A 15,030-nucleotide genomic window follows, 5' to 3' on the forward strand; every position below is an offset into this window, starting at 1 on the left:
TGCACGTCGGCATACACCTTCCCAGGAAGGAAACCAACCGGTAGGTTGGCATTAGGGATGTGTCACCTCTTTTCCTACTGCCTTGTGATGCCCAGAGAGGTTCCTAAGATAGCAGCCATGAATTCTTGGGCAGGGAAGGTGACTTGCACCTGTTTGCTTTTCCACCAGGCTTTTCCTAATGGAAAACTTAATAGTGTCTCCACCCACTGTGAGTCATGGATGCCCTTCGTGGCAGCCACCTAAGTGTTAGCTGATGATGCCCGTTGAGGGTGAAAGGTCTGATTGGTTGTAAGCAGAGAAGACAGGCAGGTGGGGCCTGGCTGAGGGCAAACTGAGGCTAGTGGGACAGTGCCATGTTTGCCCCAATTGTGTAGCATCCCCCTCCCACACAGGTATCCCTCAGAAGGCATCTCCAGACGATGGAAGGGGATAGAGTCGTATGCCGTCTACCCACTGCATTCAGAGAGGCCCTGTTGGAAGCAGTAGGGCCTGCACCATTGACCCTTGACCTCTCAAACTGCAACTTCAGAGTACCACTCCTGGGACTTAGCCCAAAGCATTTGGATGCCTGGTGTGAAAAATACACATGGTCCCCCCTTCCCCACTGATGCGTCCATGAACATGGGGCATGATTCTCTGGGGCATTTTCCAGTGGAAGTGTCTTTGAATTGCACAAGTGCACAGTTGTGCTTGTTCTGGTGGAGCTGTCCCAAGAGGACTTCCTAGTACCCTTAGATGCCCAGGTTGGTCTGTCCGTCTCTGCTGCTCTTAATGGCAGACCTGAAGGGATTTCTCTCTCTCCATCTTCCGTAATATTTGAGTATGGGATTACCCAATTACATTGATGGGTGTTGATTGTGGATGGACAGAAAGGGTGCATTGCTTATCACTACATATCTTAACTTGCAGCCAGGGTAGCCAATGGGGTATCCTTCAGATACTGGTGGACTACAACTCCCATCAACCACAGCCATTGGCCATGCTACTTGGGACTGATGGGATTTGTAGTCCAGCATCATCCAGAAGCACTGTACTGCCTTACACAATGCACTGCCGCAGAATGTAGCAGTGGGCTGTGGGTTTGTTTAGGTAGCTTTTGGGGAGGATCAAACAAATTCACGGAGGAAGATGGGTCTTACCAGCCATTATGGCTAAACGGAGCCATACTCTTCTGAGGCAATATGCCACAGACTACCACTTTCTGGAGGGCTGTTGCCTTCAAGCCCTGCTTGTGGGCTTCCCAAAGGTGTCTTATTGGCCACTCTGGAAAGTGGAATGATGGACTAGATGGGCCTTGGGTCAGACACTATTGCATTCTCACCTGCAAAGTTGAAGATATGTTTTCTGTTATGTTCTGTATGAATGTTACCAATTCGGAGTAGTTGGAAGGACGTTCCTCTTAAGCAGATATAGTATGAAACCTGTTAGAGGTCACCAGCGTGCTTTCAAAGCCCTTCCCTTGTAACCAGAAGGGTCCTTTCCCTTCCACTGAAATGGGTGAATTCTGTTGTTGCCCATTGGAAAGGTTTTGGGGTGCCAGCAATAGTTTATCCAGTTTGTAAATGTGCCCATTGGCACCAAAGGGTTGGCAACCCTTGTGTTAAAATGAGAGATTCGTGGCGTCAGAAAGTTCCCAAATGCTATTGATCCTGGATGTCCTGCTCTTTAACTCCAGCTTTACAAGGATTGTTTGTGGTTACTTGGCTGATGGGGAGAAAAATACTCTGCACGTGCTTAAAGGCATTCACGCATATTCCTGGAGTTATCTTTGCTTTTGAAATTAACAGGAAGAATTAAGCCCAGCCTTGCTTTTATAAGGATAAGCAAAACTGAGTACCATTTTTACTGTCAAGTTTCTGCAGCATGAATCTTTTTGGAGTGGCTCAATATTTCCTCATTTCTTGTGTTGTGTCCTTTACCTACATCCTGTTGCATGAATATGTGGCAGGTTTTCAACAGTTTAAACAAGTTCTTTGGAAATATATGCAAATTGTGTGGGTTTTGTTTTTTAAAAATTAAAATCCTGCTTTTTCACTGGCGGTTACTGAAGGCAACTAACAACAACAATGCAATGAAATATATTAAAAATAGATAATAGCTGTGAATACACCATTAAAAAACAAGACAGGTAAAAAACATCAGACATTTAAAAAAAGCTAGTGAAAACCAATTTCAGTATATTCACAAGCCGGCTTGTAGGCCAAAAGCCTGTTTAAGTAAAAATACATGTTGTCTAAATAAAAAAGATAACATCATAGCTGCTGCAAGATAGGGTGACAGCTGCCAGCTTGTCTTTAAAAGAGGATTAGATAAAACTCATGGGGGATAAGTCTATCAGTGTCTACCAGCCAGGTTGGTCATGTTATGGGAGGCAGTATGAATACCAGTTTCTGGAAACCTCAGGTGGGGAGACTGCAATTGCACTCAGCTTCTGTTTGCAGTAATCTTAGGGGCATCTGCCAGGTGAAAACTGTGATAAGCTTTTGGCCCTCTCTAACATGGCGACAGGGTGAGCTCCCGTTGCTTAGTTCCTGCTCCTGCCAATCTAGCAGTTCAAAAGCATGCAGTGCAAGTAGATAAATAGGTACCGCTCCAGTGGGAAGGTAAACGGTGTTTCCGTGCACTGGTCTGGTTCGCCAGAAGTGGCTTAGTCATGCTGGCCACATGACCCGGAAGCTGTACACTGGCTCCCTCGGCCAGTAAAACGAGATGAGCGCCGCAACCCCAGAGTCGTCCGCTACTGGACGAAATGGTCAGGGGTCCCTTTACCTTTAACATGACTCTTAAGCTCTTATTTAGCCTTTTTAGGCCTTCCTAAAATGACCAGGGTATCCTACAACGGCAGTCCTACAATTCTGCTTGTAAGGAATAAAGTCCTATTGAACATGAGCAAAAATGCTAAAGGATTGGGCTGCGTGGCAGCTGATTCTTTAACCAGGGTAACCTGTAGCATTGACTGATGCCACGCTCGCCTTCAACAAGTTAGTTCAAGTAGCTTATATCTTATTTGGTCCTAATTCAGGTATTGATGGCTCACCTCTCTGCCCACGCTCAGCCAAGGCAGTTTACATGCATGCATCCAGTTCTGTCTTAGCCACTTGAGTTGGCCTTGCTTGAGAGACTGTGGAGTGGCTTCTTGCTTTTGTGAAGCTCAATAATTAATGCTTCGCTTGAAGAGCACTTAACTTCAAGGGTTCTTTAAATGCCTTGCATATTCCCGTGCCATGTGGTGCAAAATCTGCTGGGTTGATTATGAAACCCGTAATGAAAAGGTCGTGGATAGGTGTGTGATGGCATGTTAGTTCGTCCTTAGGATGTTGCTTCTGGTGGTGTTTGCATGGCTGCTGTGTTGGTGGTGGGTTGAGGAAAGGAGAAGTACTTGCAAAAAGAGCATGGTGGTCTCTAATCCTCCTGTTTGGTGAGGCTGCCTTTTCTCTCCCTCTGTGTTGGAAGTGCTTGGAGGGTGACTTCAGACTTCATATGCGTTCAGTGGTATGAATCTCTGTGTTGAATTCACTAAGAGATTTCTATACCTTTACCAAATATGATCAATGATTGCAAAGATAATATTGAAAAAACATAATGCTTAATAAACAGAAGCAGTTACTGTAAATTACATAATTAACAATATCATAACAATGACTTAATCCACCACCTTCTAAAAGTCCAGCAAAAGAACTGGGTTTTTACCTGGCACCTAAGGTTGGAACAAAGTGTACTTCATTGGGGAGGTTGTTCTATAGGTTTAGGGCCACCACCAAAAGGGCGCTTCCTTTTCTAAGGATGCAGACATAACTGCACTGTTATCAGAGTCTACATATTTTGGCTTGGCTTTCTAGACAGTCATAGCTGGTGGTTGCCACTGACCCCTTCCCCTCTCTGTTCTGGGAAGATGTGATGTGTCGGAGTGATGTGTCAGTTATGGTCACATTGTCCTTAGCTAGGGACAACATCTGGGATCCTTGGGCATCTTTGACATGGCCTGCGCTTGATATCTGTCCCAGGCTCCTGCCCCCCAGCACTTCTTATTTCCCCCCTCCCCAGTTTGGTCCTCCCAAGCAGTGCCTGGTAGCTGAATCTAGCCACCATTTTAATTTCCCACAGCGTATTGGGGAAGGCTTGCAGCTCAGTGACAGAACACCTGTCTTGCATCCTGAAGGCCCTAGGTTTAGTTCCTGGCATCTCCAGGTGAGGGCTAGGAATATGTAGGCAGTACTGAGCTATATGAACCAATGGTCTGATCTCAGTACAATGGTGCCTTGGATTCTGAATGCCTTGCGAGTTGAATGTTTTGGCTCCCGAATGCCGCAAACCCGGAAGTGAGTGTTCCAGTTTGTGAACCTTCTTTGGAGCCCGAACGTCTGTTTTCAGAAGCCACACTTTGGTTTCCGAATGTTTTGGAAGTCGAACGGACTTCCGGAACGGATTCTGTTTGACTTCCGAGGTACCACTGTATAATGTATCTTCCCATGTCACTGTATTCTCCTGCAACTTTGCCCACATTTTTTGTCCCCTTTGTTGCCTCCCCTGAGTTTTGGCTGCAAGTCTGTCCCTTGGATGTCTTCGGAGAAATAGTGGAGTCGTCTGTTGGTCATTTATGAATATAGACAGGCTCACTGACAGTACTAGCCTCAACCAGACTACAGTGAGGAGTGGGGTGTTTTTGTTTTTAGCACTAGTGAAAAATTCAAATTACAGTTTATGGATTTATGTCTACTTGCACAAACAGTCAAGCCGCAGTCCTATCCAAATATGCAAATATAAATGCATTTAAAAGTACAAGGAAGTTACAGCAAGACGTCATTTCTAGATATTAAAAAATAAAATGATTAATGACGAAATGGTAGCTTAAATATCACACGGGCTAAGATAGCAGTTTTAAATAGAAACACCATGCACTGTTTTCTCACGTCCCCTCATGTGACAAAGTTCTTTTGCCTCTTCTGTGGAAGGAAGAGAATGACAACATCAGCAGACTCCCTCTCTCCCCCTTTCCCCTTACTGGTTACGTTCTTTGCGAACGTTGAGGAATGGGAGGAAGTAAAGTCTGGATTGCCTCGCTACTATTTCCCTGACCACAAATTTGCCGTTCTAATCTTGGGGCTGTTCAAGTTCTGCTTTTGGGCTCAATTGAAAGTCTTCCTGATGTCAGAATTAGTCACTTTGTGGAGGACTTTCCTTATCCCCCGCAAACACACTCTATCAGTTGACATCAGCGGCTACTATTTACGATGACTATGGCCACATTCGCAGCGAACATTTCCCGGAGTGGTTTGGCACTCAGTCCTTCTTTGCAGAGAACTCTGAGAACTCTGCAGCTCTGTCAGGGGCAGAGGGGTCCCCTAGTAACTCCCAGCACCCGTCACAAGCTACAACTCCTAGGATTATTCAAGGGAAGCCATGGCTGCTTAAAGCGTGTGACTGTACGGTATGAATGTGTCAGAGGCAGCACAAATACCAGTTACAGGTGAACTGCAGTAGGAGGGGACTATTGTGCTCCTCTCCAAGATCTAGACCTCTTCCCTTAGGGCAGAACTTGCAGTGATACCCAAATTCCCGCTGTTTAAATTGCCTTGTTTAGTTATGGGAAGCGTTTTTCTTTTCCCATAGTGTCAGTGTGTCTGTAGCTCTTATGAGTACAGTATGGAATGCACTTGTGCCAGGGTTGTGGGCAGGGTGGATAAAAATCAATGATTAAAAATAATAATAATAATTGGATTTTTAAAAAATTTAATCAATTTTTTTGATTTAAATTGGATTTTTAAAATAAAATGCTTTTGAAGGAAAAATCTTTCTAGAGATAGTTTTCTATTTAAGTTACATTATAGTCCAAACTCTATTAATCAGGAAATAAGGATTTGTTTTAAGTTTTTCATGTGTGCTAAAACTCCGCCTAAGTTTTTTTTAAAACAAACAAACAAAAACATGGATACATATGCTATAATGTTATTGCTTTAGTTAAATAAATTGTTTAACTAAACTAAACTAAACTAAAATTGTTAGTTAAATTGTTTAAATTGTTATTAAGGAAATGATTATTTTCTCCTTCTAATAAAGTACAGCAGAAAAGTTGTCCAAATATAAACAGTTCACTTATTAAACCTCAAAACAATTTCATAATTATCTCTCTATGTATTTCTAATAGTATAACCAAATCAGTCTTTTTTGATATAACTGTATTATTCCAAAAATGAAACCTCCCTCTGGTTGTAAATATTAAGATTATACTAGCAAGAATGAGTCTTTTTGTAAAAAAGAAAAGAAAAAAGATTTAAATCAAGTCTTACTGACTAGTGATTTAAATCAAATCCACCCTGGTTGTGGGAGTAATTTATGGGTGCATCTCCTCAGCGAAGCGCATGCCACTCCATTTTGTAAATACTGTTGTTTTGGCTTTATTGTTGAGTGTGCATTCCGCAGAATGCAAGGGAGAGGCAGAAGCTGAAACAGGGAAGGGGAAAAGTTTAACTGGGAAGTCGTCTGCACTTTACATTTAAATCGGTATGATACCACTTGCAGGAAACCAAGGGTCAAGACTGTTTAAAGGGGCATGGTAAGGCTTCAAATGTACAATGCAGGTGTGACCCAGATATTTGCTGTTTGTGGGAAGAGTGCAGAAGCACCTCTCTTCCCCGCCCAGAAGAAATAACTATGCAGTGACTGACCTTCCTTTACCTGAGTCCACTGTTGGACAGAATGAAGCAGTCGCCTCAGGTGGTTGATTCTGGAAGTTATGAAAGGGCAGCAAATTGTTCACTATTTAATTTATTATTACCGCCAGGGGAGAAATGGGAGAGGCGTTTGTGGACATTTCTGCTTGCGGTTTCAAAATGTTTTGATTGGCTTTGTGTGCCGTGCGCTTTGACTGGAAACAGGGCACCATTCACTGCTTGGACTTGGGTTGCAAAATGTTTTGGGTTGGTTCTGTCTGGGTCAGCTTCAGCCGATATTGGACTGTGGCTTGGCCTGATGTGGGGGGTCTGGAGGACCTTATTAGACCCATGTGCTCAAGTTCCCTCCTGCTGATTGATGCTTTGCTGTTACTGACACCAGATATTGGACAACTACATGGAGCAGATATAAAAACAGAAAAAGACCAAGGGATTCCTCAGCCTCCCGTCATTGTGGTTTCCCTTTCAGTGCTGCCATGTGCAGGACTGGAGAATAATGCATAATAGCCAAGCCTCTCTACCTTCAAATCTCTGTGGTAGCATACCATACAATGGTACAGATGCTTCATGTTGCAGACGCTTCAGGCTACAGACTCCGCTAACCCAGAAATAGTACCTCGGGTTAAGAACTTTGCTTCAGGATGAGAACAGAAATCGTGCTCCGGCGGCGTGGCGGCAGCGGGAGGCCCCATTAGCTAAAGTGGTACCTCAGGTTAAGAATAGTTTCAGGTTAAGAACAGACCTCTGGAATGAATTAAGTTCTTAACCCGAGGTACCACTGTATATTGTTGCACTGCTTGGCTGACATATGGCACTGAACATGCAATAAGAACATAAGAGCCTGTAGGTTCAGGCCAGAGCCCATTTAGTGCAGCATCCTGCTCTCACAGTTGCCCACCAGATACCTATGGGAAACCTGTAAGCATCACCTGAGTACAAGGGCACTTTCCTCTCCTATGGTTTCCAGCAACTATTGTTTCATTGAGTTTGTGACTCCTGGACTCAGGGTTTGGGTGAAAACCTATTTTGAGGAGCAGTCCTGTTCTGTCGCAAAGGCAATAGATTATTTCAGACGCATCCCAAGTTTGAGTCCTGAGGAGTCTCACACCCAACCTCCTCTCCCTTTTCTCTCTTAAGGCTATCCTGGTTTGCAGGCGTGTGAAACCATGGTTTGCCTGTTTGGACAAAAACCAGGAAACTATGACTTGCAAGAAACCCAAACAGGACATGATTAATCTCCAGATGTGAGGGGAGCATGATGCCCGTTCATGTGATGTCCAAACTATATTTTGCCTTTACGTTAGAACAGCCCCAGGGTTACTTATCCTGTGTCAGTGAAGGTGATGGGGAAACTGCCAGAAGAGCATTTCTAATAATCTAGCTTTTATGAACAGGGTTCAAATGTGGGAGCGAGGGTGTGGGTTCAGTGATCCCGTCCCACCCCACCACCCCCAAATGACCAAAAAACCCCAAGCACCCTCATTCTTGTTTTAAACAGCTGTGTCCTCCTCAAAGCAAACAAAACTGATTACTTAGGAGGCTTCTAATTAAAGCACTGAGCTTGCTTGACACAGCACACTTCTTCCTACTTGGCATGTTATATATCACACACACACACTTGGTGTGACTTGGTGAGAGAATGCCTTTCCCAGAGGAGGCTGACCATCTCTTCGGTGCCATTAGCCAAACTTACCTGCGTCTGCCAGGCAAGGGCTTGCCTCAGCACCTTGCTCCATGAGCGTGAAATGGGTGACGTGGCAAGAAAAATGTGCGTCTGGGTGAGTAGGTGGGGAGAGATACAAATCAGTTGGGCAAGACAAAGAGCAAACAAAGGAGTGACTTCATGTGAGCCTGCCGGGCCTGGGGGAGAGAGCAGGAAAGGGATAAATGTTTCCCAAGCATTGGACGCACTATTTTTCAGGATTTGGGATGGGGGAGAAAGGGTCTACCCAGCACTTCCCGGGCTGCTTGTTTGTTCTCTTGATTCCATCTATGAGAATGGGAATTTCTGCTGGATTGTCTGTAAAGTTGGTTCTTTGCTATTTTTATTATTTTGGGTTATTGGGGTGTTGGGGTGTGTGTCGGTATGCATATTTTAACGTTGTGTTGTGTACCGCCTTGGGAGCCTTCAGGTTGAGAGACGGAATACAAATTGAAACAAGAGAATAAGTGGTTTATACATTTGGTCACCCAGTTCCAAATCTAGCTTTCTTCACCTGTTGAACTGGTGCAGTTAAAGCACCAGTTTTGAACAGTTTACTATACAACTTCGTCTCTCATCCCCCCTCCCCCCCCCCGGCTGCAAAAAAACCCCCACACCTCTAAACAAGATCGGGTTTTCATTTATAGTTAAACAGAAAGAGTTTGGATTTGGATTTGATATCCCACCTTTCACTCCCCTTCAGGAGTCTCAAAGCGGCTAACATTCTCCTTTCCCTTCCTCCCCCACAACAAACACTCTGTGAGGTGAGTGGGGCTGAGAGACTTCAAAGAAGTGTGACTGGCCCAAGGTCACCCAGCAGCTGCATGTGGAGGAGCGGAGACGCGAACCCGGTTCCCCAGATTACGAGACTACCGCTCTTAACCAAAGGATGAGAGTGCCAGAACTTGAACCCATAGCAGGGAGAGATGCAGTTAAGTGGTTTAACAAGTTGCCACCACAGCCCTGTTTAGCGTCAGTATTCTTCCTTCCTACCTCCCCATCCTGTTCCTTGTGTTTGTTCTGCTTAAGACAAACACAAATTTGGAGGCGAGATAACGCTCCAGGCAGCTGAGCATTTCATCCTGGCAAACAAGCTCTTCTCTCTGCTTCCCACACCCAGCTGTTCATCTCCAAAGCTTTTGGAAAACTGGTGCAACTCCCAGCGATACAGAGTCAGGGAAGCTCACTGGAGAACCTTGGGTCATTCGTTGCCTCTCAGCCTAACCTACCTTGCAGAGCAATGTTACAAACTCAGATATATAAGCTAATTCCCAAATGCCACCTTAAACACTAATTAATGTCACTACAAGGGAATGTCAATACGATACGATAATCTTTATTGTCATTGTCCCATACAGAACAACGAAATTGAAAAATAAATAAATCTACATAAGATATTCAAAACCAACAAGCCTGCCATCCCTAAATAGCCTAGTCTAGTCTAGGCAACTCTCTCTGTTTTGCAATGAATTATATTTATTTATTTATTTATTATTAATAATTTCATTTCTATATCGCTTTATGCTTTAAAGAAAAAACCTCAAGGCAGTTTACAGCACATTCAGAAATCAAATAAAGCAATCCGGAATAAAACAAATTCAAGCTTCCAGGAAAATACATATTTCAGATCCTTCTCTAAGTGACATTTTGCCTTCCCCATATCTATTTACCCACTTAATTTATAGAGCTGCCGCATAGCAGAAGTACCCTAGGAAGGCAGTGTGGTGTAGTGGTTAGATTGTCGGACTAGGACATGGGAGATCAGGGTTCAAATCCCCACTCGGGCTCACTGGGTGACCTTGGGCCAGTCAAAGCCTCTTTACCAGGGTTGCTGGAGGGATTATCTGAGGAGGGGGGGGGGTGAACCATGGTCGTACTCCTTGGAGAAAAAGGTGAGATATAAATGCAATAAATAAGCCCTTCTGCTTACCTGCTTAAGAAAGTTTTTTTTTGGGGGGGGGGGGCAGCCAGATAGAGATGTCAGCCGCCACCTTATCATCTAGAGATCTCAACTTGGTCGCAGTTGGACCTGCGCCAGTCGCAAAACGTGCCTGGCCCCTGGCTAATTTCTAACACTGTTGTAGGGATTAAACAAGGTGGGGAGAACTGTGAACATCACCTTGAGCTCCTTGAAGGAGATATCAAGGTAATAAATACATAAATAAACTCCCATTATTCCCCACCTCTTTGCCAATGCTGACTGGGACTGATGGGAGTTGCGACTCCAGTCGTGTCTGGAAGGCCACAGGTTCCCCATCCCTGAATTATCAGATGTTCTTCAATGTATTTTGTTGTAAAAGGAGGAATCAGAAGGAGGCCGCTTGCTTGAGGTGAGGCACAGCTTCTCAAGTGAAGTAGTTAGATACCAGAATGAAAGATGATGCATGTTAAACAGGCAGCTCTTGGGAGAAAGAGAATGTGGTTTCTGTAATAATAATTTTCTGCTACCTACTAAGTTAAGACGGCTGAATGTATGAAGCTTTGCTTTCCGTGAAACAAATAATATTGCTTAACTAGGCCCAGGGCTTACTCAGGCTCCTGAAGGAACATGATAGGCAACGCTTGATTTCAGCAGCTAAATATAATTTTATTGATCGATGTTTGCGCATGCAATGGGAAATTTCTATATAAAACACAACCCGATTGGCAACAACATAATAGCGAGACAGTTGACATCTTTGTGGGCTTGATAGCTTTTCCAGTGTACGGATCCCAGTGGATAGAGGGTTGTTGTTTTTTTAGGGCAGAGGATTGGAACAGGGAAAATAAAGCTCTTACTTTTGGGGGCCTAGAATCTAAGCTTGTCATTTCTGCCCATCTGAGATAAACAGCCTGCAATCATCAGCTAAAATTTACAACCGTTGCAGTGGGTGCTTTTCAAGTATTTTCCCCACCCTTTGCTATGCTGGTCGTGTTTCACCTTGAAAAGTATTGAGTGTGGCAGCGTCTATTTTGAGGATCAGCCTTCGCAGTCTCTCTTGGAGAAAAAAATGCTGTGTTTTTGGTGGAGCTAGGTTTCATAAGAGGCAACCTTCGACCAACGTCACCCTTGTGACTAAGTTCACCCAGGTGGCAGTGTGGTGTGGAAAGCCAGTCTGACACCATGGTTAAGAGCAGGCATAGGCAAACTCGGCCCTCTGGATATTTTGGGACTACAACTCCCATCATCCCTAGCTAACAGGACCAGAGGTCAGGGATGATGGGAGTTGTAGTCCCAAAACATCTGGAGGGCCGAGTTTGCCTATGCCTGGTTAAGAGTGTCAAATCATGACCCTGGAGACCTAGGTTCCAATCCCAACTCGGGTGTGATGGACCGGTTGGATGTGGAGGAGTGGTGGGAGGCAACAGTTGGGGAACCCCCAAGGGAAGAAAACTCAGAGTCTGGGGAGTGGTGGTGGGACGACGATCAGTGGGCAGAGGGAGAAGAGGGAGTGGACTGGGAAGAGGAGGTGTCAGAGGCTGAAGAGGTAACAGGACTTAGTGAGCAGGAAGAGGCTGTGACAGAGAGCAGTCCAGAATCAGAGGCAGAAGCAGAGGATGGAGATAAGGCAGGCCAAGAGCCAGAGCTGGTGAGGAATCACAGGTGTCTCCCTCTCCTGCTGCAACTAGCTCCCTCCCTTCCCCCTTGGTCTCCCAGAACCAAAAGAGGCATGGAAAGAGCTGAGAAGTTAGCTTCACACAGGCACAGTTTCAGATTGCATGGGGGAAACCCTGGAGAAGAGGGGACTTAGACAGCTGTGGAGAGGCAGGGGCCTGCAGTCTTCTCAACTGCTTCATGGGGGCAAGACCGACCAGAGATGAGTTGCTGTGCTCATTAGGCTTGGCACTCCTGTGCAGACCCTTTTTTTTTGCTAATTAAGAGTCAACTCCAACTTGCTCAATGTGATTTACTAGTGCCTGGCTCCTGTCATCAGACGTGGAGCTCACTGGGTGACCTTGGGCCGAATCATTTTCTCAGCCTAACCTACCTCACTGGGTGGTTGTGAGGATGACATGAGCTCCTCCGATGAAGGGCTGGATAACTGTGTAATCAGTAAAGATAACTAAAAGGACAAGGCCAAAAGGAAAGGGGATAAGGCGCAGGAGAGGCACAGATTTTAAGGAGGGACTATAACTCAAGAGGACTGAGGAGTGACAGGTTTTCCATGTGGAAGATCCATGGCATCTCCAGTTTAAAAGGATCAAGTCAAAAATCTTATCTTTGCTTCAGCCCCTTGAGAGTTCTGGCCTATCAGAGATAACACTATTGCACTAGATGGATTTATATAAACAGTTTAACCCCACTTTTCAGCTGACAAAGGGCTCCTAAAGTGCCTTTCAAATATCTCCATTAAATCAGCTCCTGCCCCCAGACTTGCAGTCTAAAAGACACGACACAAGAGGAAAAGGGATTGGGCAGGAGGAAGGGGGAAAGTGAGCTCAGGCATTATATCTTAGTTACGGAGGTCTTGTAAAGACCAGCAGCAATGGAAAACTGTTCAAGGAGGGAAGGAGGCAAAAACTGCTCTTCTTTCAGCTGAGCTGATGGAGTGGCTCTGCTTCCCGTCTCTCTTTCTGCTCTATAATAGTCATAATCATTTATTTATACCCCGCCCATCTGGCTGGGTTTCCCCAGCCACTCTGCTTGGATCTGAGAGGTCGGTGTGGGACTCTTGAGTTGAGGAGCAGTTTGCCATTCGTAGCCTCTTCTTCCTCCCCACGGCTAGCAGAATTAGTGACCTGGCATGACTGTTGCAGGCACGTCTGCATAATACGTTTGGGCCAATTGCCTTGCTGTTTGTGTCCAGGTGTGTGTTCATGCTGCGTTCTCCCCTCTCCTCCACAGGTAACATGGTTGAGTGGTGTTTGCCGCAAGACATTGACCTGGAAGGCGTCGAGTTCAAATCCATGGCCAGCGGGTCCCATAAAGTTCAGTCGGATTTCATGTGAGTGTACAAAACGTCCCCAGGGTCCTGCTTGTGCTGTTCAATTGTGCGTATCCTTCCATTGTCCAGAAAGCACACGGCACAGGCTGCCCCTGATGAAATGGACGAGGCGGTTACCATTGTAGACTAACAGGGTATATTTGTTATATAGTCATTTATTTGTTGAATTTATACCCCGCCCTTACTCCCCTGTTTGAGTGCATATTGCAAGGGCTTTTGGGCGACTGGGGGGGGGGAGGTTTGCCCTGTGCACAGATATACCCTTCACCCCCACCGGTGCCCTGGTTGATGCAGATGGAGTTACCCGTTGGAGGCAGCCCTTTAGTCGTGAGCAGAGCCAGAGCTGATGATGGGGAGAGCCCAGAGACTAAACATTCTGGATTAACTAGCCCAGCATAAAGCCCAGCATCATGGTGCTCTCAAATTAGAACCCTTATGGTTTTGATCTATGGGCTACTTTTAAAATGAGGATGCATTTTAAATTGCATTTTAACCTGTATTTTAAATTGTTTCCCCCACCCCCTAGTATATTTTTACTGTAATTTTACCGGTGTTATCTGCCCTGAGCCCGGCTCTGTCCAGGGAGGGCAGGGTATAAATAAATAATAATAATAATAATAATTTCCTAGTCCTGAGCAGGTCTACTCTGAAGTAAGGCCAACTTGGTTTCGTGGAGTAACTCTCGGAGAACTAGGCAGAGAGATTTATTTTCTTTTAGCACAACGGACCAATCCAGCTGCTGTTCTGGAAAGCAAGCAAATGCGATTTGCATCCAAATTCAGTGCATCTTTAGCACACACACATGCGTATCTGGAAAAATCATTGAATTGTAGAGTTGGGAGAAACTCTGAGGCTTATCTAGTCGAACCCCCTGCAATCCAGGAAGCACTGTGTCTCCATCCTGCTTTTTCTGCATGCCTGGCCCACCCAATTTGCCTATTTTATTCCCATTCCATCTTCCTTTCCAGTTACTTCCGGAAAGGCCTTTGCTTTGGCTTGGCCTGTTTCGCCAACATGCCTGTGGAGAGCGAGTTAGAGCGTGGCGCTCGGATGAAGTCTGTGGGGATTCTTTCTCCCTCCTACACCCTGCTATATAGATACATGCACTTCCTGGAGAACCAGGTCAGGTACGTTATTAGAAAAAAGGGAGAATGGGAGGGAGGTTGTTACTGGACCATAAAGTGGTTCGGGAGAAATGTTTGGTTCGTGCTGGAATACCGCGGTGGCTTTTCTGGGATGGTTTCAGATGTGACTTGGATGACCCGCTTTGCCAAGTCATTTTCCAGCGTGTAGAAGTCAGACCACCTCTGTCGTCTTTTAGGCACTTGTTGAAGACTCTTCCCTTTCTAACAAGCCTCCCAAGTGAATGTTGTTGGTATATGTACTGAGCATGAAACAAATTACAGTGGTACCTCGGGTTAAGTACTTAATTCGTTCCGGAGGTCCGTTCTTAACCTGAAACTGTTCTTAACCAGAAGCACCACTTTAGCTAATGGGGCCTCCTGCTGCTGCCGCGCCGCCGGAGCACAATTTCTGTTCTCATCCTGAAGCAAAGTTCTTAACCTGAAGCACGATTTCTGGGTTAGCAGAGTCTGTAACCTGAAGCGTATGTAACCTGAGGTACCACTGTATATATATGTAATTGTAGTTTTAATGGTTTTATGCACAATGCCTTTTTTGCTTTTATAAATGCAGTCGTTTTGACTGTTTTTATGTTTGCGATTGTTTGCAA

The 15,030-nt window shown here is 45.2% G+C and overlaps 2 protein-coding genes across 2 annotated transcripts in view; one reads left to right on the forward strand and one right to left on the reverse strand.

The window, feature by feature from the left end:
• WEE2 (WEE2 oocyte meiosis inhibiting kinase) overlaps window positions 1-8,386 on the reverse strand; it is a 29,327-nt gene extending 20,941 nt beyond the window's left edge. The window contains exon 1 of the mRNA XM_081212059.1: window positions 8,365-8,386. The gene's annotated coding sequence lies outside the window, so the exon portion shown is untranslated. The remainder of the gene's footprint in view (window positions 1-8,364) is intronic.
• The window catches only part of DENND11 (DENN domain containing 11), a 30,466-nt gene that overhangs the window by 522 nt on the left and 14,914 nt on the right, over window positions 1-15,030 (forward strand). Inside the window, exons 2-3 of the mRNA XM_081212074.1 lie at window positions 13,199-13,298; window positions 14,267-14,425. Of these exons, the coding sequence (XP_081068200.1) occupies window positions 13,199-13,298; window positions 14,267-14,425 (259 nt within the window). The remainder of the gene's footprint in view (window positions 1-13,198; window positions 13,299-14,266; window positions 14,426-15,030) is intronic.

This window comes from Podarcis bocagei (assembly GCF_964188305.1).
Source record: "Podarcis bocagei genome assembly, chromosome: 10".
Classification (NCBI taxonomy): domain Eukaryota; kingdom Metazoa; phylum Chordata; class Lepidosauria; order Squamata; family Lacertidae; genus Podarcis; species Podarcis bocagei.